Below are 27,585 nucleotides of genomic sequence, written 5' to 3' on the forward strand. Positions count from 1 at the left end.
ATGTACCCTTGTTGTGGTTGTAAACCCTAGGCTTTCTTCTTTTAGTTCAATTTTGTTATATGCATTGTTCGTCTTATCCTACTTGTTTGGTTTTAACAATGTCTTGAATCTGCCAGAAAGCAACAACTTATTATTTGATTTTTTATAACCCTTTTTTGGTGCACTGTGCACAAGCAGTATTTCAAAAACAATTTGTGGCAGTGTGTTTAAACTCTCATATTAGTTAATTAATACGTTGTCCCCAATTGAGTTTCAGAGTTTTGATTCTCGTTTTAAAATTTGTTCCTTTGCAATCCTTATCTACTATGGAATGCATGCATGCATGCATGCATGGAGGTATACATTAATTAAATTTTGCTACAAGCTAGGTTGCATGGTGAATGGAAAGGTTACTCAATTAAATGCATACACTAACTTAAATGAGTCTAATGTCTGTACACTCTGAGTGTGCACGTGAATGTGTACAAGCTGATGTGATAGTACATGTACATGGATGGTTAGCATGTGTGTGTACATGTACACTAGGTGTATTTGCACTATTCACATGTATGACATGTGCTATGCACTATCCATGTAACTCTAACCTTTTAGAATTAGAGAATGACATAACTATTATGAAGAAGTAGTAGGACGTCTTTCATTGTTTAGTGCTTCAATTTTGCTACCTTGTGCAATGAAGTTGCAATTCCTTTTAAGAGGGGTGGATTTTTTAATCCAACATCATCTTAGCAACTCTAACCTTCTGGACTTGGAGAATGCCATAACTATTGTGGAAGGAGTTGAATCTTGTATTCAAGAAACTTATGCAGTGAGAGGTCTAATCCTCTCAATCCCTGGGGTGATGTTAGCCTAATGCATTATTGACAGGTTATAGCCTACTTTGCAAGTTTACCTAGTAGCTCTAGTGGGATAGGTTGTAAGATATTTAACCTTTGGGATTTCCCAATTACCCACTCCTAGGATGCCTAATGCAATTTATCATATGTCACAGTCCACATGTAATCAACAAGCTCGTACAATGAGTTAGCGAATTGCACAATCAACCACCCCTACAAATTGTTAAACCTAATGTGGGGTCAGCATAGTTGAAGCTATGGTTACAGGTCTTCTACATCAAACATTTTGGGTGAGATTAAGGACATGATGAAATATGATATTGATATGATGATAGAGAAATACTAATGAAGTGAGGTAAGACATTAACTTTTTGAAGTGATAACAAAACTTGATGGGGACAAGAAAGCTTGATGAAGGGGCCCTAACGAGATTCAATTGTAAGTGGTGTGGAGATCAACATCTCCCACATAGTTCTCCTCATGTCAAGTGCCATATACAAAGTATGGACACATAGATAATACTTGTTAGCATAATATTAATTTGCTCCAACAAGATAGTTAGTAGCCTAGACCTATAAACCATCTAACTCTCGAGGATAGTTCAAGAGGAGATAGCCCTAAGAAAATCCCTCAAAGAAGTAAAGCTACCCTAGAAGAGATGCCTAATGGAGGAAGCTTAGTAGAGACACTTCCTATAAGTGGAAGTATTGCTAATGGTGTTATAGCTATCACTGAGGGGATATAAAGAAAAGGAGGACCAAATGGCCACCCAACAAGTTGACCCCAACATGGGAAATTCTAAACATAGGGGGGGTTTCTCTTGAGAAGAACGATGATATCTCAATGAGACCTTTAAAACCAATAGTTGAGGTGATTGAGCTTGTAGCTAAGTGGAAGCCTAAAGTGAAAACTAAAGAGCGAAATAAGACTCCAAAGAAGCCAAAGGAGAGGCTAATATGGAAATAGAAAAAGGTAGTGGCTAACTTCTATGAGTTTGACTTGACAAATGCTCTCTATGACATTAAGCTTGATGTAAATCTCTAGTAATGGATCTAATTGATAGTAAATGGCTCAACCATGTGAGAAACATCACCCTAGAGTACAAGCTTATGTGAATGGAATCTCGATCAGTAGTGTAGAGGTAGACTCAAGATCCTCTATAAGAATTATGAATCTAAGGAGGTCTAGGCTACCCATCTAGAAAGATACCACCATAATTCTAAAGATGGTTGATGATAGCTTCAAGCAACTTGAGGCATTAATGTCTCAAGTTTTGGTGACTATAGCTCAATTCTTCTCCTTTTTTATGTGCAACTTTGGCCATTGTGGACATGGTTTAGACAAAAGCACTAGAGATTGTTTGCAACCTCCACATCCATTGCAAGTCTTCTAATGTAAGCTTGGATGGGGTGATCTTAACATTTGCATGGGACTAAAACCTACTCTCACTTAATTTTAACAAAATAAAATGTCCATTCACTCATAAGTGGTTGATTCTAAAATATTGTAAGCACGCCTCATGGATTAGTGGTGGTTAAAATAATATATTAGGTTGTTTGAATATTACTAGCTTGAAAAAAAAATTTGTTAACATATTTGATTTGTATTCTTGCACTTCAAATATGGCTTCTAGCTTGCCTTTAGCACCTTCTCTTCTCTAAAGGTTGAAAATAATGATGCGTATAATTTTTCTCATTAACAAGAGAGAGATTTAATAGCAGTTTGAAGTTTCAAGATCAATTAGCTTTTTCCCTAGTCTTTTGTTCACTTTTTGCTTGGGGAGGGGGGTGGCAAATTGCACCCCCATTCCCCCCAATACAGGGGCCCTTTGGAAAAAAAAAGAAAGCTCCCTCTTTTCCTTAGTATCTTAGCCTACGCTAACTTTTGTCTACTCAAGATCTACCTCTTGGCCTCCATATACTTGCTTATCTATTCCTCATCTAATTCCCAACCCCTGTCGTCCCCCTCGCTACCTCAATTCCCTAACTCCCACCTCCTTATCTACTTATTGATGACTCTCTCCCCCCTCAGTCACTACCATTTCTAGTCTCCTACCACCTCCCTCCACTTCTCCCTCTCTCTTGCTAACCTCCATTGACCATTGCCAATCTCTCGCCACCTCCCTTTGTTGCCATTACACTTAGGCTAACCGATCACCAATGGTGCCAATATCCCACCATCACTACCCCACTACCTTCAACTACCTCGTCTCATGTAGCTAATTTGCTCTCCATTTTCCAAACTTGCTCACCCAAAAAACCCCTTACTGGCATATCCTTAGTATATTGCTTATGTGTCATTATGCAATTAAAATGTACTAATAAATATGGTAAAAATAATTCAACATGCCTTAGTCTAGTGAGCTAACAAACAACTTTGTTATTAGGTTCCATAATACTCCACTACTTGATTGTACTAGTCATTTGCAACTTTGCATGCCAAAGGCATTGGATTTGGTTAACAAAGGAGCAAGTAGGGAGAAGCATGGTTTCCTCCTTGAGTCATCTTCAATCAACATAGTTTCTCTATGACCCCTCTAAGATGAAGTATTGAAGTCAAGCCCTAGATACATTCCTTGCGTCCATTTCAAAGTTCACATCCTCTCAAAAGAAAAAAAAATCATGTAAGTCTAATAGGCATAACTAATAGATTGTTTTGTACTTGCATGGAGCTAGCATTTGAATATGTGTAAAGTTGCTCATTGTGCAAGAAGTGTGAGAATGTTTCTCCTTATCTACCTTTTGAAACATAAGAATGACTAGCATAATAAAAAATGACATTATTTTATACATAGTCATACACATCACAACAACTAGGTGTTGTAACTGAGCATGTTCAATATCCTAGTTGGCAAGTTACCACTACCCTAGCTCTCTCTCTCTCTCTCTCTCTCTCTCTCTCTCTCTCTCTCTCTCTCTCTCTCTCTCTCTCTCTCTCTCTCTCTCTCTCTCTCTCTCTCTCTCTCTCTCTCTCTCTCTCTCTCTCTCTCTCTCTCGGCATAGAAGATTGTGACAATTCTTCGTACATTTACAGTTGTAGAAAATGTTGCACCACAAGCATGTCCCTTCTAACTCCAAACGAAAATAAATGGATACACATGTATATACACATCCATATGCTTAAAATGCTTAGGTTACAACCCCTTTTGAAATGCAATCTAATTTAATTGATTTGAAGGTACATGGTTGGGCCAAAAAGTAATATTTCCCTAGGTCCCTTTTTTGACATAGTTGCCAATCTAGAGCCAATCCCAATGTAGTTTTTGGAGTGCATATATTCCTTATCTATTTCTTTCAAAAAGACAAAAATACAAAGAAGACCCCTATGGGTGATAGCAAGGCTTGACCTTATGATAAAACTTGTGCATATCATGAACATGCTCTTATGAAAACTTTAAGAGAGAATATAAATGCTACAATGGTGTTGTCAATGTAGATACTATAATGGAGGTCCATCTTTATACTATCGAGTTTCAACATTGAAGCATTGCAATTAACCATCAACATGGATGCAAGGAAATATGAATCCATGACTACATTATGTAACTCAAAAAGTTTGATGTAAGTAAGGTCATTCTCTCAAGGCTTGCATAGTTAAGGTGCCAAGATCATGCTTGCAAGTTTTAGCAAATATAGTGAGTTCTTGAGAAATGACCAACTTTGTTTGTATTTAAAATAGGTTTTACATTTGCATTTGGCAACAATAGGCACCATGAAGCCATATTGACATAGTTTGAATGCACAAGCTTTGGATGTACATTGCTTGCTTTCCTCCTTAGACCATTGTTGATCAAATTTAGTGTTCCATTTTCTTTTGACAACGCTCCAATGTTCAATAAATTATTGTTCTAAGTTTTTAAAAGTCCTTTGAACCCATTTTTTAAATTTATAATCTTCTCATTGTTTATATATGTTGACATCCTCATCAAAACACAAAGTAAGGTGTGACTATGTGTTTTGCTTGTTAAAATGCAAAGAAAGAAATGCATGAAGACATTATAACATATTAAGATACTTTGTGGTACCCTCTTAGCTTTGGTTCATATGATCAATGACATTTAGTATAGGTAGTAGGAGCTAATCATGTAATGGGGTATGCAAACAAGGGAATAACTTAGAAGGCATGCATAGTAGCTTATGATGATTGTGCTTGGGAGCATAATGAGGCGGCTTACATAAATTACGTATTTGAAAATATTGATTCCTTGTCAAGTTGAGGGGGTAGTGTAATTTTTAATGCAAAGAAAGTGACATTCCTATCAAAAAAACATTTAGGAAGCTCCAAGGGCTTTGAGCTTTGAGCCTAAGAAAGACAATACCTTCACCAACGTGGAGGATATTGCCATGGTGTCCAATGTGTCTAAGGAAAGAGGAGAACATCCCACATGCCATGTGGCATCTCTTGATGGCCCAATGGTCGAGAAGTGGGTCCAAGCTACCTTGGTGACAAGGGGCTATTTTCTATAGCACTTGAATTGCATAGTTTTGCAAAACTAAGAAATATTGTGAGAAGTTTTGCAAATTGTAAGGGTTTTTTGATTGTCTAAAGGAGTGCATTCTATTTGTGGGTGTAATTGTTATGTTTTATCTTTCTTTTCAGCTCTATCATGTATTATCTTTTACTCAAATGCGAGATTTTCTTGTTCTCTTTCGTAATTTTCTTATTTCCTTATGACAAAGTGGCAAAATGAAAAAAAATGGGAGGGAAGAAACACCACTAAATTGATGTAATTAGGTCTCATTATGAGTATTAAAATATGCACGAATCTCTCTCTCTCTCTCTCTCTCTCTCCCCATGTGTTGTCTTTTACTCAAGTGCAAGATTTTCTTGTTCTCTTACCAAGTTTTCTTATTTAATTTGCTTTTAAAAATATGTTGATCATGTGAAAAATCGTCATACAAATGTTAGGATTGTCTTTTTTTTTAGTACAAAATGCACAATCTTAAAACTGATCGTGTTGGCTAAAATAAAGAGAATGCAAATTTTTCCGAAACTTGAAACTTGATTACTTTGATAGCAAATTGCTAGGGTTCTTGTTATGTGAACACATGAGCAAGATGGTCCATGTTGGGGGGATCACACAATAAGTTTTTAACATTTTACCATGTGGGAAATGGGGCTCTTTGCCTTGTTTTTCCTTGTAGTGCTTAACCTCATAGCTTTTGTGAGGGAGAAACTGCATGTGTAGCTAGGTGCAATTAGGGGTGGGGTGTTGCTAGTTGTGCCCCAAGTCATGCCTAGTTAGGTATGTGGGGACTCTTGAGTAGGAGCTCATGATGTTGAGTACTATAGGGAACAAGACAAAAGAGCCCCATATCTTAAGGTGGGTTACACATAGGGCAGATAGATGGGTTGCACGTTAAAAGTAAATGTATGGAGGCCCATGTGTTTCAATACCATCGGACCCGCAATTCGCACCCGCGACGGACACAGTTGGGTGGGGAAGATCCCCCATCTAGACGTTCATTTGCACCCAACATGTAAACGGCATTGTGTTTTCCACTAAGAGTAAAAGCTGCACCTAACAAACATGGAACTCTCGCCAATAGAATTAAGTGATATTCGCTACAACGAATGGGCCAAAGCCTATTTGGTATGAAAATACCTCGTGCCTTGTGTGTAAGCATATAGATAGACAATTTTGCACTGCCTTGGCCATTGTTCGAGGCAGTGTGTAACCAGCCTCACTTCGGGTTGGTGGACCCCTATGGGGTCACTCCCAAGCAATGATCCGAGCAAAAGCTCATGATGTTTTTTTGGTAATTGAGACTGTGGGAATTATAGCTAGTGGGAAATTTGTGTGAAAGTTCATTGTGAGAGGGGGGCTGTTGTGCGCCACAGCTTTGTTCCGGTGGTGCTGGTGCGAAGACGTCGGGGGCTGCCTAGTCAGCAGTCCAGGGCCGGCCTTCTACTGTCCACGCTGGGACGAGGCTATGGGCTTGGACGACGGACCTTTCACTTTCCTGTCCCGCCTCTCTTTTCTCTCTCTCTCTCTCCCCGCCCCCCCCTCCCCCCCGCCCTTCGTCATCAAGCAAAGGCCGTCCCGCCCCCCCAGGCCTCCTTCCCCTTCAAGAGACCGGCCTAACCACCCTGCCATGCAAAGGAACCATCATCGCCATCGCCGTTGCGCTGTCCCTCCTCCTTCGTCCTACCGCCATGAAGCCCGAACTGCTTGGTATACCCTCCCTTTCCTGTTCCCTATGTGTTTTTTAAGATTTTCTATACTCTCTTTTTCGCCTATTTTAGCAGACATGGCATCCCTTCGCATGCCAACCGTTTCTATCAAGCGTTAATCTGTCTCTGTGAAGTCTTGGCCAACTACGGTATGGTCTTTTTGGCTCGTTTTTCAGTAGTGTACCTTGACTTGGTCATGTTTTGTAACAGACGGAGTAGTGTAGGCAGATGACATACTGCTTTTAACGTGCTAATCTCCTCATCCTTACTCGTTTTCTCAGTTTCAAGCTCTCAAAACCCTAACAACTGCGCGTTCTTTCAGTTTCACGCTCTCAAAATGCTGCTGTTATTGTGCTAATCTCCTCATCGTTACTCATTCTCTGAGTTTTAAGCTCTCCAAACGTCAACAATATATCCTTATCGGTTGTTCGAGTTCTTTGTTAGTTGCCAATTAGGCTGAAGCTTCTTGCGATTGACATATGGACGCACAAAATTGCCATTTGGAGTTCCACTCTATTCACTGGCCGTATCTGCCAAACGTTTGTTGTTGCTATCTTAGAGCTCCTCACTTACACGTTACACACACATTCTTAGGCAGATTTACTCAGGAAGAATTTGTATTGACTGCAGACCAATTTGCTTCTCAGCCTTAGAGTGTGAATGCTATCCGTCCTGCTGTGCTTTATGCCCGCTTGAACGATTGTAGGTTTTGTTAACATGTTCTGTTCTCAGCCGTAGAGTGTGAATGCTATCGGTCCTGCTGCGCTTTATGCCCGCTTGAACGATTGAAGGTTTTGTTCTGTTCTGTGTATGCAGGAAAACTTGCAGAAGATACTAGCTTTTGGCGAAACGGTAAAGCGAAGTCCCCAGTAGATTCGCCAAAAAATGGCAGCACTGGTATCAGCTATCTCCGCAAGGCTGCTAAAGCTTACAGAACCAAAAACACAAGTGCCAACGCTGTAGAGGAGCCCCCCATAGTACCGGCCACAGCTCTGGACGATTCACTAGGTATGGCTGATGTGACATCAGATGCTAGCAGTGGCTTGGCCACACCTCCCAGGGAGACAGATGCAGATAATTCAGGCGCCGAAAGCCGGAAAGACTCAGGCCAAACCTCTCTGAAAGAGCAAGTTATGGAATCACTCATAACAAACATGTTTGAGGCGATCTCTTCCTTGAAGAGTGCCTATGTCCAGCTTCAATCAGCTCATGCCCCTTATGACCCTGACAAACTACAGATGGCGGACAAGGCCGTAATTGCTGAGCTGAAGAAACTGTCCGAGTTGAAACATTCATACAGAGAGAGAATGGCTGTTATGGCATCAGGTCAGGCTCAGGAGGAGCCCGAAGTTCAAGTAGAAGTAGAGACCAAGGAAATTATTCTAAAGTCATATGAAGGCATAATAAGCAATTTCCATACGGAGTTACAAAAGAAGAATGCTGTTGTGGAGAATCTGAAAGATATGCTTGCGCAGACCACACTCAAGAAGGAGAAGCTTGAGCGACGAGTGAAGAGGTTAGAGCAGAGGTTGGCTAGAGAATCGGGGGCGAAATCTACCATAGCTCTCTCCCCAACTCCACAACTGCTTGAATCCACGCTGCTTGGGGCTTCGGAGGCTGCTAGGAGTTTCACGAATCTTCTAATCTCTCTTATGAAAACGGCACAATGGGACTTGGATGCTGCAGCAAATTCCATCGAGCCAGATATCAACTATGTTCGAAGACAGCACAAGAAATATGCATTTGAATCTTATGTTTGCAGTCGTATGTTGACAGGCTTTGAAAGTGATGATTTTTACATCAGTGGCAACCTCTCTTCTGTGCTTGATGTGAAACAAAAAACTGAGGAGTGTTTCAAGGAGTTTCAAGAATTGAGCACTGCGGACCCTGTACACGTAATTCATGACAAGCCAGAAAGCTTATTCTCTAAGTACTGTCTTAAAAAGTTTGTTGATCTTGTTCACCCCAAGATGGAAGAATCGTTCTTCGGGTATCTGGATCACAGGAAGCAAGTGCAGGCAGGCAATCATCCCACAACTGAATTTTACCACAGCTACGTCAAGCTTGCAAGGGCTATTTGGATGCTGCACAGGCTGGCTTTGTCTTTTGATCCAAATGCCTGCATCTTTCAAGTGAAGAGAAATACTGAGTTTTCACCTCTCTACATGGAAAGCATTGTCCAAATGACGGACTTTGATTTAAGCAGTTCTGGTTCTAAACCAATTGTTGGCTTCACTGTAATGCCAGGTTTCCGGGTGGAGAAGACAGTTCTAAAGTGCCAGGTTTATGTTCTTCCGGGTAAGCCTAATGGAGTGCAGGGATGATTTGACTTCGTTCATACTATACACAGGATTATACATCTTGTTTCTATGTAAGTCAACAGGAAATTGCTTAGTATTTAGGTGATTCAATGATGATGGTATATCAGTGGTATGATTGATGGCTTCAAGACACGCAAACACATCAATTTTGTAGAACACTCAACAAATGAAGCAGTTCTATGAGCTTGTTCTGTCCTAGGTTGTTGCGACTGTTAGTCCTTGTATTTTCTCTGCAGCTTCTTCTCTAAGCACCTCACCAAGCCTCGAGTACACTCTCTCACACAGCAGCACAGGCTTTCACTGTAAAAAGTGTGATTCTTTCTGTAGATAAACAATCAAAATAATCAGCTCACTGGGGCTGGGTTGCTTGTCAGCCCGCTGGATTATCTTATTCTTGTCTGCAATTGACATTGAATCTGCATCTTCTTCGGCATCGTCAATTTTGTAGTAGAATGTTTTATGTCTAAAACCCTGTAATGCAAGCGGTTTGTTCTGTTCACTCTTTGTCTATTCTAGTACAGGGCCTTTTGCCAGAATCGTCTGATCTTGTCCACATCGACACGGAGCTTCGTCGAATTTCGAAAAAAATATTTTGAAAGTCGGTTAATTAAGAAATGACTCTTTTCTTGAGCTTTCCGTGAAATGGACAAGCTATAATCGCACCACTATGGAGCTATTCTTGCGTACACCAGATTCTTGTACGTCTTTTAATCTTTTGAGAGGGTTGATGAGTGTTCTCGGAAAACATTTTTTACAATCAATACAAAAACCTTTGGATCTGTAGACTTGTATTTTTTTAATTCTCTAAGTTTACAAATTTATTTACTAAAATTTTAATGTATTTTATATTTAGACTCATAATTAAATTGTCAAAAACCTTGTACCATATAATTCTACATTCTAAAAATTCCACTGGGGGATAAAGGGCAGGCAGTTGAAGGAAGATGGAGGAGGAGGAGCCAAAGATGATGGAGGGAGAGGAGGAGGAGGAGGAGCTGAAGAAAAAGTAGGCGGTTGGAGGAGGATCAATGAAAAGGAGCCGAAGATGAAGATGGAGGGCGAGGAGGAAGAGTTGAGCCGTTGGGACATTGGGCCCACTGGGCCACTAGAGGGGGAGTCGGAGCTGAAGATGGAGGGTGAGGAGGCCACTAGACAACGAGTCGTTGGAAGAGGAATCGAGGAGGAGCTGAAGATGAAGATGGAGGGTGAGGAGGTTGTAGGAGGAGGAGCTGAAGATGAAGATAGAGGGTGAGGAGGGTGCTGGAGGTAGGGTAGCAGGTTGTTGATAGAAGATGGAGGAGGAGGAGCCAAAGATGGATATGGAGGGGGAGGAGGAGGATCTGAAGAAGAAGCAGGCTCGGCCATTGGAGGAGCCAAAGATGAAGATGGAGGGCAATGAAGATGAGGGAAAGTATAAGAGAGGAGATGAAGATGAAGACGAAGATGGAGAGCCGAAGATGAAGAAGGAGGGCGATGAAGATGAAGACACAGGTGGCAAATGATGAAGGTGGAGAAGTTGGACTCAAGGAATCGAATGAGTTGGAGTTTGGAAGATGAAAAATACCAAGGACTCGAGGAGATGAGAGTGAAAAAATAATTTGAAAAAATGGTCACGAGTCACAACTCACTTTGGATGTTACTTACCCTTCCCAATTCTACTCGTTCCAAATTCCAAATTCCAAACTTCAATGCACTGCCCAACCACCCTAGACTATTAACACCTAATAAATGAAATTTTGTCACCAAATATTCTTTTAATCTTTCTCATATTTTTAATCATTAATAATAATACATGTCAAGTGTTAATCCATGAGTTATGCCTTATAACTCATGATTCATGAGTTTTTAATAATTGAATTACATACATACATACATACATACATACATACATACATACATACATACATACATACATACATATATATATATATATATATATATATATATATATATATATATATATAAAATCAATAATTGTATTTATGGTACATGCTTTTTAAATATGTTCTATGAATATAATATTAATTAAAAAAATTCATGTCCAATCAATATTTGTAATTTATTTATTGGTCTAGATATTATTTTACATGCAAATCATTTTCGTCTCCTTTTTTATGAAATTCTCTAAACCTTTTATTCGTATTTTTAAAGGTGATTTTTGTAAAAGTGCAATTCATTTTACATTAAACCTTGATTTTTCGTGAACATTGGCGTTGATTATATTTTTGATTAAGCATCAATGCCGAGGTCTTTGGCATAGCAAACCATTACAAAAGATACTCAGAACTGGTTCAATAAAGACTCTACTAGGACAAAAGAAGCGTCGAAAAATTACTATCAGCAAGGACAAGCTAAGTTCTCTCATGAATGAACTCTGGGACCTCAAGCTTTCAGTGCGGGACTTGATGCTTTGCATGGAGGATTGCAACTGGAGCAATACTCGTGGCGAGGGCACTTCACCAGACAGGTTTGGGAGATGGCACCTCCTGGTGCGGGAAGGAAGAAACGCTCTCCCATCTATTCTTGGACGGATGCGTTGCAAATGATGTATGGAAGGAGGTATTGTCACATGTGACCGTGTTACCGCAGGTAAGTGAACTTCAGGCCTGCATCTTTGGTGACTGCAGTCATATGAAGGAGGAGGAAATGATGTTCCACTTGATAAGGATCATCATCTTGAAAGAAAGAAATCTGGAGTGGAAGGAATAAGATCAAATTCGAAGGGCTTGGGCAGAGTATCTGCCGGACAAAAGTTCTTGCCGAGGCGTGGTGGTTTGTAGACGTTACAAAATCTCATGGGTAACATAGGAAAATATGAGCCGGTGAAGTTTACCAACTTTTTTAACTACTATATTGTTTTGGTTGTAGGTTTGGAAAGCTTGAACTTCCAAAGGGCTTTCCGAACTTGCCCCTTTTCCCAAACCTTCATTTTTCAATTAAAACTCCCTCCCCTCTTTCTCACTAATAATATGTTATTTTCTCTTCTCTCTCTCTTTTTTAATTAAAAACCCCTTCTTCCTCCCTTCCCCTCCTGCCTTTCATGGGCCTAGGTCCTCTCTCTCTCTCTCTCTTTTAGATTAAATTTGTTAATTTAAATTTTTAAATTAAATATTTTTAATTTTTTTTAAATTTAAAGTTCTTCAGACAAAGCTTTTCACACACTTTGAGAGGGAGATATAAGAAGAAGAAGAGAGAGAGAGAGAGGAAAAAGAATGATTAAAAAAAGAAAAAGAAGAATGAAAAAAAGACCTGACAAGGAGCAAAGAGGATTTAGAATAGTCTTTTATTAATTAAATATTTTTCTTCTCTCCCTCCCCTCTCTCTCATGTGTAGGGTCTAGGTTTTCTCTTTGTCTCTCTCTTAATTAGATTAAACTTTTTAATTCAAATTTTTAATTAAATATTGTTTAGACATAATTTTTCACACACTTTAAAAGGGAGATAGAAAAAGAAGAAGGAGAAGGAAAAAGAAGAAGAAGAAAGAGAAAAAGATACAAAGAGGGGGGGGGGGGGGGGGGGGGGAGGAATGAGAAGGAATAGAGTAGGGGAGGGCTGCAATTCCTAACATATACTATGAAGCTAATGCCAAGAATAAAACTAGTGAAAAGATGTTGGGAGCAAGAACTACCCTAGGCTAAAACATTAGTGGATATTGTGCATTTAAAGAATAGACAAATGTGTGTTGCTTAGGGAATAATCATGACAAATATTGTCACAACTCAGATAATAAAAGTAACAAAATCACAAGACAACATTTCAAGTTTAATGCATTCTTTGCAAAGGACAATAATTTGTTCTCGTCTAGGGATACCAACATGAGAACCACTGAGGAAATGGAAATGAACACTGATCCTTGGCCTTGAGACTTCCTCCTGCCTTAGAATTAGGGAAAACGGGCAAATCTTTGGTGGCATTTCGTATGTAGAATAAATCAATGGTTTAACATAGATGGATATGTCATATCCATTAAGGATGAAAGGATTAAATAACAACTCCAAAAATAATGGAAGCTAGTCTGGGAGATAACCTCTAACAAAATAAATACACTTGCACATACTAGGCTTTCATGCTTCAAAAATTCGCCTCTGCAACTAAAGTTAGATAGCAAATAAATTGATGAGGCTCTTAATACCAAAGTTACCAGGGTCCTACTCTCTAGTCGAGAATCTAAGGTGGGTAGAATCTATAAGGTATGGATTCTAGAATTTGAATCTCCCAGTAAATTAGTTGGGAGGGATCTTCATTAACATTTGGGCATTGGAACTACCTCTCAAAGACCAAATCTTTGCTCAAAAAATGGCCCTTGGAGTATTTACAACTCGTGAAAAGTTGAGAAGAAGAGAGATTTCTGATGGTAGATGCAATTGTGGCAATGAAGAGTCACTTGCACATCTATTCTCGGATAGTTGTATGGATGCATAAGTGTGTGGAAAGAGCTTTACCTCATCATGGCTTTCAAAGCCAGAACCGGGACAGCTTAGCCTTCTATATTTTTGGCATGCATTACTATAATGATAGGTTCAAAGACCTGGGAATCCAATCTAACCATATTATAGCTCTTCAAACTATCTAGAAGTATAGGGTGAAGGGGACTTTTTAAGGAAGAAATCAAGAAAGTCAAATGGGAGGTACTAGCCTACAAAGTTAAATGGTTTTGGGATACTTGTGTGTGTGGTAAACTCAACAAAAGGGAGCTTGCCAAAACAGTAAGAGCTATTGACTAATTTATCATTTCTTTTGTATGCAACCCCACTATTTATTAATATAATACAAGATCCTTAAGCACCTACAACAACTTCGAGAAGCCTTGAGGCTAGCTAATCAGTATCCAGGGAGGCTCTGAACCCGGGCCTGGGCTATTTGGCTGGCAACAAATCTCCATGATATCTCGGAGGCCCCTTGCAGATTCCAGTTTGTGGTAATCTCCTCTTTCTGTATAGCGGGATTGCACTTGTCTAGCAAATGGTTTGCCTCCCTGAGGCCCTTGCTATGCCAAACATGCAGCATTAGCTCCACAGTGACGCTGTCGTGGACCAAGGATTTGTTTCTGCCCAGGTCCTTCAGAGCTTGCTCCAGCTCCCCCTCTGAGAAGCTAGCTACGAGCTTGCCATTGTCCTCTTGAGTGATCTTCCTATCCACAAACCCCAAAGATGCCTACAGGCTTGCGGATCTGAGGACCCCTCCCGTTTGATAAATTTTCACATAAAACTCCCAGCATAAGTTGCCCACCTCGACCGTTCTGGTGGTCCAGGAGCCGTCATCCCTCTGCAGTCCTTTCATACTTTCCTTGTCTCTTTTCTTGTTCACGGTGTCGATGAATTCCTTGGACATACATTGTGGATCCCCAACCACGCGTTTATTGAAAAGAATACTCATCTTTTCCAATTCCCTTACCATGGTGCCATGCTTGATAAGTTGTGCCTTCTTCACTGTGCGTAGTTTTTGATCCGAGGTTCCTCTCCTTTCTTGCTGCACCACAATGCTGCGTATGACATTTTCTGCCCAAGCTGTAAGTTCATTTTTTCCTTGTTGCATAGCTAAATACCCTACGGCTGGATGCATTGTTGCAGGGTAATGATAAAGTTATTCTAGGTAGTAGATAGGGTTTGAGTGTATCTCCTCCTCCCGTTTTTGAATGGCACCTTGCAGCATGTAATTAAAGTGGATTTGCGTGTAATGTCTCCTGTTGGCCACCGGCCACCTTCTTTGTTGTGCCTCAGTATATGTTTCCATCGCTCAGAGAGTTAGCCATACTGCATAGTGATAAGAAATCATGCGTTTGTAATCTACCTTGGTGTTGACCAAAGCTGGGAGCCAATCCCCACAGCCGGAAGCATACCATCGGTCTAGATGTGCTCGATATCCCGGGTTGCTACAAGAATTGTAGGACATTTTGACTCTCCTCGGTTTGTGAATACTTGAGATCCACCAGTTCCAGCATGTCCTTGAGGTCTGCCCATGCTTCCCCTTCTTTACCTCTTAGAAGAACTGCATCCGAATAGGCACCCCATTCATTGACTATCATATTAAAGTCTCCTCCCTAATCTCAGGGGGTGCAGCTGTCTCCAGATCGATTCCCTGGATCTGGCATTGTTGAAGGCATATACATTAATGATTGGTCGATTCATGGAGTCTGGCTAGCAAACTCCTAAGCTACATCGAGGCTTTGCTCATAGAGGATGTCGAAATGTCACAGAGCATAAGGGAGAATGTAGAAGGGAGAAACATTGAAAGCGACATGACGACTACCCTGAAGAGGAAGAGAAGCTCAGATACGCTGCATGAAGAAGAGGTGGCCAAGCAAGTGGAAGAAGGAAGAAACTCTTAGCACCAAGGCACCAAGCGAAGCCTCTAAGGAGGACTACAGACAGCAGTTGGAAGCGAATCGTCAGATCGTATCCGAGATATTGGCAGCGAGTCTTTCTAAAAATATAGAGAAGAACATGGAATTCATGGGCGAAAAAAAATGTTCTAGACGCAGAGAAAGTCAGTGAAAACGTCCTCCGCTTTAGAGCTCGAGTCATCTTGGTATTCTTCACGAAGCCACCAAAACCCATGGATACTGCCACCTGATCCAACACACTGCTCAAAGGACAAAGAAAAGCCGAGCAAATTTACTATGGGGGACGGGGGTTCTCTGAGATCGTGTTGGACTGCACAGATGCAGGGAAGCATCGTGTTGGACTACTATGGGGGATGGGGGTTCTTTGAGATCGTGTTGGACTGCACAGGTGCAGGGAAGCAGCTGTTGAAGATGGATGTACTCTTTTGGGGCCTGGATATTGTTCATATCATGCCCTGGCGGCCGGTGGATAATGGCAGAGTCTGTCTACAAAAGGAGTGCCCTATGTGGGTCACGCTAACAGAGCTCCCTGCCTACCTCTAGAATCTCCTGCCAGAGATCTCAAAGGGATTAGGCAAAACACTATGCATCCCTCCTCAGAGTGTGTATCCTCTATCCTCTATAGGATACAATGCAAAGAAAGCCGAGCTTCATGGAGCTGGAGTCTGGACATCCCCACAGTCGGCTCTCGCAAGCAACGCGTCGTGCGGAGCAAATTCGCAGGGGCTTGCTTTAGGGGTGGTGAATGGGGACATTACTATAAGGAATGCCCGCAGGTCCAGCGGGATGGGGAACGGTAGGGAAGGAAAGCAATCGATCAATCCCCCGCTGATGTGGCAAAGGGCAGGGACCCCAAATCGGCAAAACCCCAGCGGGTAGGGAGGGCGACTGTCAGCTGGTGCGGCGCCAGAAGCATAAGGGCAAAGAGAAGGGAGACAGCTTCAGAGGAGATGATGAGAGGCAGACGTCCCTTGTGGGAAACTGTCGGCAAAAGGCAGCTCTGGAATGTTCAATGGAGAATCGACAAAGCCCTCAAGATGTATGTACTATGGATTCGACTTGATTTTTGACGCAGGAACCAACGCAGACCGGGATTAGAGGGAAGGCTCAAAGAAAACTGATGGATGGTTGCAGCATCACCTTGGCTGGCTGGCTGGGCGTGTTACACCTCGCAAACTTTACCTATTTGACATGTCAAAGGTCTGCTGGTCTGTTCGTGCCTTTACTCTCCGCTTTCTCCTCCAAAGTTCATAACTTCTATGTTTCTTGTAGAACTAGCTTTACCTTTTCTGGCCAATGGCCACCTCTCTCTTTTTTGTATTCTTGTTTGTTTCTACCTTTTCCCATTTGGCTACTTTTATAAAGGATTAATTTTCTACTCTATGGATCTTCCCAATTCTTTGATTTTCTTTGCTATCAAGGGTGTCACGCTCCTCGCTTGCCCTCCAATTGTTTCTTGAGCTACAAGTTTGTATTGGAGCTTATTAGTTGTAGTATCTTTGGCCGCGCCATGCATTTTTCCATTGCTCACTTCCTAGTACATTTATATACACAAGAGTTGTATACATGGATTAATACAATGCTATTCTATTTTTGGATGAACGATCTACACATCATGATAGTGATCTATACTACATTAAAATATTTTGTGGGATATTGTGCATGAATGACATTAACATCCTTGATCCATGGATAACTACCTTTTCACCATAAGCTCATCGAATTTTATTGATCTTACTTCTATTAAGATTACTTATTATTGAAACATTGTGGGAAGATGAGAAATAGCAACAAATGTGAATTATGCTTTGTCTCACTGGTGGCAACATCTTCTATTAAGATTACTTATTATTGAAACATTGTGGGAAGATGAGAAATAGCAACAAATGTGAATTATGCTTTGTCTCACTGGTGGCAACATTCTATGCATGCAACACCTACCAAACACTCCGTCATGGATCATATAGCGGTGATGTTGTAGTGTTTGATGGCTCTATGGCTAAAGCTTTGAGAACTAGCTACTAGCTTAGATGTATTTACAAAGGTTTTTATTTTGCTCTCCTACTATCTTGGTACAAGAATAATATCTTTACGGTATTTCATTTAAAGGTTTGCCTCAATGATTCCCAAAACTAGTGGAAGCCATTGAGCCTATTTGGCACAACAATGATGGTTTCTCTCTCTCTCTCTCTCTCTCTCTCTCTCTCTCTCTCTCCTTTGAAGGATTGCATTTTTCATAACACTTACTCTTACAAGACTCTAGGTAGTCCCTTAACTCCTTGTAGGCAGAGTAGGAGCCTTCTGTGTGTGTGCGCACGCGCGCGTGCAATCTCTCTAGGTCACTTGAAGGTAGCTGCCACCTATGTTAGACTAATTGCTTCTCAATAATGGCATGTTATTGTTACTACTTCTATGTACACTATCAATGGTTGGAGATTGAGTTGATGTAAATATTGGGGCAATATCATGCATATTGTCGTGTGACTATAAGTCAAAAGAATGAAAATATTAGAAAGATCCATCTACACTAGTGTTTTGTTGACATGCATACGAAACACTAAGGTCCTATCTTCATTAGATGTTTAGTCACTTTGGTAACATATCAAGGAGTCTTTATAGAATTTTCTAGGAATAGAACTAGACTATAAAATAGTATAAATATCCAAGATTAAGTTCTAATGAATTAATGAGAACTTTGAGTTAATCTAAATAGATATAAGGACATATCTTGAGTGGTACAAGTCTTCCAAGCCAAAAATATAAAAAAGTGACATGTTTACAAAAAAGCAGCATTTCGACTAGTTTGGGAGTATTTTCGTAAATTTACTCTCTATTCTCTTGATGTCTTGATGTTAATCTCAATTCAAGATGGCGAAAATATGAAGCAAATAGTGAAAAAAGGACAGAAAAAGAGCAAAGGCGCAGAGGCGGCCCCTAAAGCTGAGCTGAGGCAAAAAGCTCAATTTTAAAGGGAAGGCACCTCAAAAAACTCAAAAAACTCTTGTAAAAGAGCGCCAGGCTCCCTCCTGTGTCATTTGTAAAAGAATAGATGGGTGTGGGCTTAAGGCATGAGGTAAGAAGAGGGAAATAAAAAAAAGAACCTTGCCACAACGGCCGGTCATGTAAAAAGGGATGGGTGTCCATGGGATTTTAGGGCTTGTATATAAAGTTCAAAAAGTGAATGGAAGCTCATTCTTTAGTGTGTGGCTAACAAGAGTCTTCTCTTCTTCTCTTCACCTTGCTTGTGTGTGTACTCTTGAGAGAGGGAGTGTGGGAGTGTGAGGGATCAAGAGGCATCTCCTCTTCTCTTTTTCTTTTCTTTTCTCTTCTCTTTTCTCGCACGCACACGGCTATGGTGGATAGAGCTCGATGGAGGAGGCTTGAGGATGCTTGAGCTAGCATTTAGGATGGTGGAGCTACCTGTGTGTGTGAGGGAGGAGGCAACTCATTTTGGTATCAAGGTAAGCTCACTATACTTGTAGGCTCAAAGGCGTGTCGGCTAGGTGAGAGATAGCCAATAGAGCTTGCTTGAAACACTTGAAACAATAAGCGGTCCGTGGGTCTTGGTGGTTGAGCGTGAGTTCCCTCCACATTTTGGTTCCGTTGCCGGAACCACGGATTCAAGCTTGACCACTTGCGTACCTCATATTGAGCATCAAAGTAAAGGATTCATCCTCGAAATGGAGCTTGAGATAGGTAGGAAGTTTCGGGTTTTTGATCTTCTATACAAGTAAGTATTTTGGTTGTTTGATGATTGGAAAAGAAGTTGAAATCATTTCAGTTATTTACTTTTGATTCTTGTTGCATTTAGCATAGGTTAGGATTAAGAAATAGGATTGAAAAAGCGTAGGGTTTATTGCTGTAAAATAGGGCAAAACAGGGCAAAAATGGTGGTAAACAAGAAAAAAAGAGTGTTTGAAAAAGAGCTCATTTTTTACCTTGGCATTTTGAGAGAGAGAGAGAGAGAGAGAGAGAGAGAGAGAGAGAGAGAGAGAGCTTCCATTGGTGATTCAATTCGATCTTTCCATCGGGAAGTTCTTCGCACATGTCGACTATATCAAACCCTTCCTCCTATGTCCTTCTTGTGATCTGGAAGTTTGTGTGCCTTGTGATTGCTTGGATCGCTGGATTTGACAAAATTATCCTCGGTGTTGCCGTCGTCACGTGCAACTCAGCCCATCTGAGTGGCTTGGTTCTGGCCGAGTCCTAGAATCGGCCCTCAGCCCTCTAGCATTTGGCCAATTCAGCCGGTTCGAACGGACAACTCAGCCAACACCTTTAAATTCAGCTCTTGGTCCTCGTGCCACGGCCCGATCGAATGTACCATTCGGCCATCAGCCAACTTGATTCGGCCCAAACTCTCTTGGCCATTTCCACTCGGCCTGTCTGAACTATTGACTTGGCCCACTAACTTGATTTGGCGGCCCATCCGAATCCACCATTTGGTCCTTGCAATTTGGACGAGTTGGGCCGAGTCAGATTTTTGCAAAATTTTGGAAAATTGCACCAAACCCAGCTAGATTTCAACTGCGCAAACCTTTGTGAGCCATCCTAACGCCTAGAACTTGATTCTGGTGCAAGGAATAGGCGAATTCGCAAGACACATCTGCTTAGCAGCTTAAGTAGGTTGTTGAGAGAGTCAGTGCCTTAATGACAGCCAGTGCAGCCATAGACCCCGAAACGAATCTAAAACGAGTAAGACGATGCAGCAAGAAACCATAAAACCTATCAAGATGGCCAAAAATTGATGCCTATTTGGTATAAGACGAATTGAGAGTGTGTAAGCCGCTTAGGCACTTGTTCTTCGCAGTCACCTTGATTTTCAACACTTGAAGTGCGTCTAAGAATAGTCTAAAGCTTGATTGAGCACAAGTGCACGGAAAATAACACGTACACACACACACACACACACACACACACACACACACACACACACACAGAGTGGAGGTAATTTGAGGATTGTATGCAATAATTAAGGAACTCATTTAGATGAAAGAACTTGAAGGAACCCACCAATAGGAGAAGATCCCAAGATATAGACAGACAATCAGAGCCCACCGTAGGACCAAGCGAACATCAACACAGACGTGGATCTATCTGACCTGCTTAATCTTATCGATAGCTTGGTGGAGCATGAAAATGCAACTATGTTAGAAGAAAGCTCAGACCGCAGGCAGAACGAGGAACTCGACTTGGGAGTTTTTCCAAAAGCAATGCAGCAGAGGCAGAACCATGTTAGAAGAAAGCTCCGACTACAGGCAAAATGAGGAACTCGACTTGGGAGTTTTCCCAAAAGCGATCCAGCAGTTGGTGAACGACTATGATGGTCATGCTCGGTATGAGCACCGCAATAGAACGGCAGAAGCCATCATAGTTGACCTAGAGGAGGAAAGGAAGCTAGCCCACAAAGCACTGCAAGGCATAGTGGAATACAACCGAGACAAGCAAACTAGGAGCCTATGGTAGAACACAGAGATGCGAGAAATACAACGAGTGTTGAATCTAGCAGCAAGCTTGACCATGAGAGAGCCCTAGAAGGAGACTTGACATTGAGTGAGCTCCTCATGAAGCGATTACCAGACAACACAGCAACAGAGCAGAGCGCTGCAACATTAGCAACGTCACTATTAGCAAGGTTAGGGGTAAACCAAGGCTCCAAGAGCCAGTCTAAGACACCAGTTGTCACTAAGCAGCTCGATAAGTACCAACCCCACGACGATCCATATAGCTTCATAAAGCAGTTCGAGTAAGTTTGCGAGGCCAACGGTCTCACCAACTTGACTTAGCACTCTCAAGCATTCGGGCTTTGCTTAGTTAACTTCATAGTCATGAAGGGAGTGGACTACGATATCCTATTGGGCCGTCCCTGGATGCGCAATGCCAGAGTGATAGAAGATTGGGGGAATGGTCTCATTTTCCTAGGCAATAGAACAAAAGCCGTAAGGGTAGAAATGGACTCCTAGAAGACTGCACCAGTTGACCTCGACGCCATTTTCGCGATGCTTAAGGGTGATGCTCAAACCAAGAAATCCTACAAGCCCCTGATTAAGTATATTCCATGTCGTCCTGAGGATGAGCGGGATTGCATGCATGTCCTTGCTACCATTGACCTACTGTTCTCGAACAATGAGGAGTATGAATAGGCCATTAAAATGCTCGGCAAGCCCAAGGGTATATCCTCGGTAGTACTAGTCTACATGATGGTAGGAAATCTTTGTAGAAGATCCAACCTTGTCACTTTCCAAGTGCCAAATAATAAGAGGGAACTCCATGAGATTTTAGAGTATTCGACCGGTAAGCTAGCTGCCAATCCAGCAGCAAATTTCAAGCCGCTCCACAATATCTCTTAGATGAACCAAGGTGGCAATGGACCAGGGTGCATGACCTAAATCTCATGTACAATCGGGCCTTAGTCCCCGATCAAAGATACAAGACATACCAAGACCTAGGAGATGACGAGCAGTCAGAGGAAGATGCTTCCGATGACGAATACGAAGACTGCTGCTCCTTCAGTGATGAGAGTGAGGGTGAGATAGATATCATAGAATATGACATTGAAGGGCGAGGGATAGAATGGATACGAGCAGACTCCAAGCCACAGAGAAAGAACACATGCAGGATAGAGCAAGGGGTCATGTGCGTGGATTGTGACCGCACTTGGTTGGAACATATGGGAGCCATAGACTTTGAAAAAGCACGCCTAACCCAACCCAGTGCCACGCCAGTGCTGAGAACAGAGTCACCCTCTGAGCTGCGACCATCGGGTAGAGACTATCTCTTTTAGCAAAGACGAGGAGTTTGATTTTGAGTCAAAAGTGAGTTTAGAGAGCGACCCAAAAATACCTAGGCCTTCCAAGACTAGACGTACCAAAGGGGACCTACCCATCCACCCGAGGCATAGACGGTTAAAGGAAGAAAGGCCAAAACAACCTAAGGACGCATGAGTAGTCGAACAACGAAAACCATAGGACCTCCCTAAGAGATTTACGAAGTTCAAGAAGGGTGATAGGGCAGTGATTCTGCTGGGTGCCACACATCAAGGGCGAGCACGTGAACCCATCGAGGGACTTGCCAAAGTCAAGGAGGTGAACCTAGCCTAGGAAGGGGAGACACCCCGATCTGTCTTTATTGCCGATGACTTGACAGAGGAAGAGGAGATGAGTCTCGTTGCTCTCTTGCAAAGAGTATATAGATATATTCACTTGGTCCTTAGAAGAGCTTAAGGAGGTAGATCCGAGTGTAGTGACTCATAATGTATCCATGACGCTAGACACAACGCTGATCAAGTAGGGACTATACCCTATGAATGCAAAACACGCTCGTGTGGTCAAGGAAGAGATTGACAAGCTGATGAGAGCGGGATTCATCTACGAAATTGAGCACACAGACCGGGTGTCACCCATGGTCATTGTAATGAAGAAGAACAAGAAGATTAGAGTGTGCGTCAATTACAAGAAGGTGAACGTTGCCACTAAAAGGGACAACTACCCATTGCTGTACACCGAGCATATGCTCGAGAGAGTGGTAGGCAAAATGGCCTACAGCTTTCTAGACGGTTTCTATGGATACAATCAGGTACAGGTGCATCCTGACGATAGGCATAAGACTGCATTCGCAACTGAGTGGGATGTCTTTGCCTATATAGTCATGCCCTTCGAGTTGACTAATGCTCTAGCCACCTTTCAACGCCTTATGTGCACTATATTTAAAGACACACTAAGGAAAGAGTTAGAAGTCTTCGTAGATGACTTGTGTGTTCACTCGACCTGGAGAGAACACTTAGACAAACTCCCATCAATCTTTGAATGGTGTCACCTATATTGTCTCTCTTTGAATCCCTTAAAGTGCCAGTTATGGGTAAAGCACGGATGTATCCTAGGGTATGTGGTGTAGAAGAATGGCATTGCCACGGAGTTTTGAAAAGTCAGGGTCATTGTTGATCTTCCACCCCCAACCAACTGTAAGGGAGTTCAATGCTTCTTAGGACATATGGGGTATTATCAGAGGTTTGTGCTAAATTATGCATTGATTGCTAGACCTCTGTACAAACTATTGATTATATTCAAATGGGATGGATAGTGCCAACCCGCATACGAGGAATTGAAAAAGGCTTTGACCACAGCACTGATTCTACGAGCCCCAGATTGGACCATTACCTTCCACGTGCATATTGATGCTTTGAAATTCACTGTGGGGACAGTGTTGTGCCAACTTGGCGAACACAATCTCGACTATCCAGTGAGCTTTGCTACTAGACAACTCATTGAGACCGAGATGAACTACTCGAGGATAGAAAGAGAAGGTCTACTCGCCATGGTATTTACCATGAAGAAATTTCGGCATTATTTATTAGCTACACCTTTCACTTTCTTTGTGGACCATCAAATCTTGCTATATTTAGTAAACAAACCTTGTACTACAGGAGGCATAGTTCGATGGCTCCTTCTGCTTTTAGAATTTAACTTCTCCGTGGTTGTATGAAAAGAAAAGCAGCACTATATGGCTAACCACATGTCACACATCCCCACAGGAGAGGCTGCTGGACAAGGCATCGCCGATGAGTTGTCAGATGCGCACTTGTTTAGCCTATTCAACAAGGGAGATTTATTTCGGGCCAACTTGATGCCATATTGGGCAAACGACATAGTCCAAGTGCTTGAGCATGGACTACCTGAACGGTCGACGGAGAAAGCTAGACTTAGGTGACTTATTCTCAAGATCCAACCCTATCAGTTGATAGCAGGCAAGCTATATAGGCTAGGGCTAGACAGATTATTGCATAGATGCATATGCAAGCATGAGATGCATGATGCACTCTCAGAAGCGCACAACGGAATTACTGGAGGACACTTTAGCGGAGATACGACAGCTCGCAAGAAGGTGCTGCAGTCTCAATTGTGGTGGCCCGCACTTTTTCACGATATGGCATGATTCGTTAAGCACTATGACGAGTGTCAGCGAACAAACTTTTTGATTTGCAAGGATCAGATGGAGCTAACCCCAATAATTGCATGACAATCCTTCAAAAAATGGAGAATTGACTTCATAGGACCCATTAGCCATGCGGCACAATACTTGCAAGCCAAGTACATCATTGTAGCCACCACTGACTATCTAAAGAAATGGGCAGAAGCAAGAGCTACGAGAAAGAATGACGCTAGAACGATTGCCAAGTTCCTATAGGAGCAAGTAATCTCATGATTCGGCTGCCCCATTAAACTGGTTAGCAACCAGGGCACACACTTTATTAATGAAGTGATTGCGCATCTTCTATCCACCTTTCTAATTATCCATCGAAAATCCTCGCCATACTACCCTCAAGTAAACTGCCAGGAGAAATCCACAAATAAAATTCTAGTAAACGTCTTATGACCAAGGTAGTCTTTACTTTGCGCAGTGACTAGGATAACAAGTTGATGACAGCCTTGTGGGCTTACTACACAGCCTATAAAATGGTTGAGGCCAGATGCCTTTTAGGTTGACCTATGGAACTGAAGCAATTCTACGCGTAGAGTTCTTTGTTCCTAGCTTGAGGATCGCACTTCACGAATGATGGGAAAGGAAGGAAGCATGGATGAAACATCTAGTTGAACTCGAACACCTCTCGAAAACTCGACTTCTAGCTACCCATGCCCTCATATGCGAGAAAGCACGACACAAAAGCTAGTTTGACAAGCATGTCAAGCAGCGCAACTTTGAATAGGGAGACTTAGTGCTCTTGTACTCCGTTAAGAGGCATAAATAGAAAATGAAGTTTAAAGGTCTAAGGCCTTTCAAGGTTCGTGCCATCAACCGAACTGGTAATGTCAGAACTTGAGACTCTCGAAGGCGAGGGTATAGGCTTCTTCAATGGCAGTCGCATTAAGAAGTACTACCCTCCCACGCATCCTCTTCATAAACCACTAATGTTAGAACCCCTTGTCAAGGTACGAGTAGCCACAATCACGGAGATTGACGATGAAAATGGGGAAGCCGTAGAACCTGCTTACCTTTGCATCATAGTCACTGCCAAGTAGACATGCAGTTTTAACGCCTTGATCAATGAGGGAGCAGACTTCAATATCTTAACCCACAATCATTGGACCCACATTAGCAAACCACAATTACAGCCCGCTACCGCCAAACTAAGCCCATATGGGGACCAACCATATGCACTCCTAGGGAAGTGCATGGCCGTAGTTTCTATCGATTCTGAGAGCATACCAATGATCTTTTATGTGTTGCCAAACACTAAAGATGCAAGCACGGGGTCACTGCTAGGTCAAACCTTTAAAAAGCAAGCTCACTGCAATGTCGATTATGAGTCGTAGCGTATCCACCTAGCCATTGGCAATGTCTGCATAGTAGCAGCTTTTAGCAAGGGCTGCGCGACTCTTACGAGATCCACAAAGCCACGGGTAGAAACACTTGCAGCCAAGTCTAAGGAGGGGGGTTGTGACTTGTTAGAACCCGCCAAGCCTCTACACCAGCAAACTGTTAAGACCAAAGCCAATGCCCATGAACCCCCGTTCAGATGGGTACCTAACCATCAGAGCCTGCCACCGAGGAGCAATTGGCCATGCCTTCCCAAGGCTAAGAACGCAACCTCAAAACTTAGGAGGCTAAGACAAAGCTACAGACAATGATGTACGATCAAGCCGCGATGGGTTCTTAAGACCCTATTGCAAGTGCAAGGCTATTATGAGGGTAATACCTAGATATGGATCCCTAAGGCTAAAACAACCAAATGCACTAATTAAATGCCACCCTCATGCTTAACCATACCCAGCCGTGCAATGTGTCAAGGCCTAAGGCCGCATAAGCCCCGAGACACCAAACCCATAGACTCACAACTGATTATGCCCATGAACATCAATAAAGTCTATTGGCCCAAATCTCAGCTTGCTACTCCCAAATCAGTACCGCGTAACTCTACCAAGATGCTCAGGAAGCAAGTAGCAGTGACCCATAAGCAATCCACGTTGTGCAAAGGACCCAACCACAATCTTAAGAACAACCGAAACCGCAACCATCTGCTGCTAAATTCTCTAGTTTTGTCAAACCCCAACCATCTACCGGCTAAACTCTCTAGTTCTGTCAAACCCCAACCACGTGCAGGCCTTACACGATGTCCTGTGAGCGAAAATAATTCTTGACACTAGCCGTAGATCTAGCTGAAGACACAGGGGATGATGTGATTGCTTGCCTTAGATGCTTAAATGCCACATTCATGTCGTTGGCTCTGAGCTATGATCGCTTGGACTTGGACCTATTGCAAGAGCCCTTAGCAAATCGAAGTTTGTATGATGCCTTGTTCATGGGACACATTCGAATTCGCATTCGTCAAAGCACCCCACTCAGCCTACAGAGTTGATCAGCACTGAGATATCTAGAGAGCAAGCCATCAAACAACATCTCATTACATCATACAATAAGTGAGCTACTTCTTCTATCACTGACCAAGAAATCAAGGAGTTGAAACAACTTGTTGAAACCAAATCCCCGTTCTTACGGAACTGGTATGGTCTTTGATTGCAATGGGAACTTGAAGGATGCCAAATAATGACCAACATTGAGTAGTGATGCGCAATCAAGACATTGGAGTATGACCCAACTTATGCCACTCCAACCTTGTATAGGGTGTTGGAAACTATTTGTGACCGACCTATGTAAGAGCACATGAAAGGACACCCTTACCTTGATCGCCTCCTGACCGAGGAAGAGTTACATATTGCTAGCTGTGTCGATTTCGGTGACTTCCTAATGGATATCCTTACTTACATTACACACATAGGCAACCGGCCCTTCGATTTGGACCGTGAAGCTCAGTTGGATTACAATCTAGATTTATATGCTTGGCTCATGCGAAGGTAAATACTCGACCCGTACGTTGAATGCTTGCCCCACTAACCTTCAATCCTATGAAGGATTCT

General features: G+C 42.2%; 1 protein-coding gene across 1 annotated transcript; it reads left to right on the forward strand.

Moving 5' to 3' along the window:
- The first annotated feature begins 6,822 nt into the window (after positions 1 to 6,822).
- LOC148014277 (protein GRAVITROPIC IN THE LIGHT 1-like) lies at positions 6,823 to 9,837 on the forward strand. Its single transcript, XM_087667024.1, has 2 exons — positions 6,823 to 7,011; positions 7,827 to 9,837. Exons 1-2 carry the CDS (start codon positions 6,993 to 6,995, stop codon positions 9,332 to 9,334), a joined length of 1,527 nt encoding a protein of 508 aa, XP_087523150.1. The 5' UTR covers positions 6,823 to 6,992; the 3' UTR covers positions 9,335 to 9,837.
- Positions 9,838 to 27,585: the final 17,748 nt, after the last annotated feature.

This window comes from Lygodium microphyllum, chromosome 25, assembly GCF_053477565.2.
Source record: "Lygodium microphyllum isolate KBCC chromosome 25, Lygodium_microphyllum_v1.1.10, whole genome shotgun sequence".
Taxonomy (NCBI): domain Eukaryota; kingdom Viridiplantae; phylum Streptophyta; class Polypodiopsida; order Schizaeales; family Lygodiaceae; genus Lygodium; species Lygodium microphyllum.